The sequence below is a fragment of the Etheostoma spectabile genome, chromosome 14 (genome assembly GCF_008692095.1).
Source record: "Etheostoma spectabile isolate EspeVRDwgs_2016 chromosome 14, UIUC_Espe_1.0, whole genome shotgun sequence".
In the NCBI taxonomy this organism is placed as follows: Eukaryota; Metazoa; Chordata; class Actinopteri; order Perciformes; family Percidae; genus Etheostoma; species Etheostoma spectabile.
Window position 1 is genome coordinate 23,330,332 of NC_045746.1, and position 796 is coordinate 23,331,127.

Here is a 796-nt window from a genome sequence, read left to right on the forward strand (position 1 = left end):
AGAAATCATCTACAAAAATAATTAAAAATTAAAACGTAGTAGTGTAGATGTATCTTCAGTAACAAGGTGGTCACAATGCATGCCCTGACACACTGCTCATGGCTGCAGCTCACCCTTAAATAGAAAACTAGGTTGATACTTGTTATGTGAACAGTTATTCACTCATTGCACCACTCTCCACCTTTGTCTATCCCAACCCAATTCTTTCCCCCTACACACAGAGGACGTGGTGTGGTGGTGGGATTTCTCAAGGTTGGCTACAAGAAGTTATTTCTCCTTGTGAGTCTCAGATTTTCTTTAAGTCTCTTTGTTTATGACTATTTCAGTCCAGCAATAATTCCACATGCTTCACTGATTTTGTGTCTGTTTGAACTTGCTATGTCAGCTGTACAGGTATGCTGGTTGTGTTTCCTCCACAGGACCGACAGGGTGAGCACGTAGAGGCAGAGCCCCTGTGTGTTTTGGATTTCTACATAGCACAGAGCATGCAGCGACATGGCTATGGGCTGGAGCTCTTTGATTTCATGTTGCAGGTGAAACATTCCTCAAATTACTAGAAACCAGACTGTGTAGCGGAAGATGTTCAAAGAGTCACCTCTCGAGATTCTTGAGGTTACAACATGAGTAATCTGTGGGTTTGATTGCTTGCCAAGATGAATCTTGTGGTGAAATACAGGTATGAAGAATGTTATAGTGACTGCACAGACATTTTGCCTGGTAGAGTTTCAAAGGTAGGCTGGTTTCAGAAGTATTCTTGTAATAAATACTGTGTCTGTTTATAATATATATATATATA

At 40.7% G+C, this 796-nt stretch overlaps 1 protein-coding gene across 2 annotated transcripts in view; it reads left to right on the plus strand.

The window, feature by feature from the left end:
- The window catches only part of atat1 (alpha tubulin acetyltransferase 1), a 14,730-nt gene that overhangs the window by 2,163 nt on the left and 11,771 nt on the right, over positions 1-796 (plus strand). For both annotated transcript variants that reach the window (XM_032534863.1, XM_032534864.1), the window contains exons 4-5: positions 222-279; positions 420-533. In XM_032534863.1, coding sequence (XP_032390754.1) covers positions 222-279; positions 420-533 — 172 coding nt within the window. The remainder of the gene's footprint in view (positions 1-221; positions 280-419; positions 534-796) is intronic.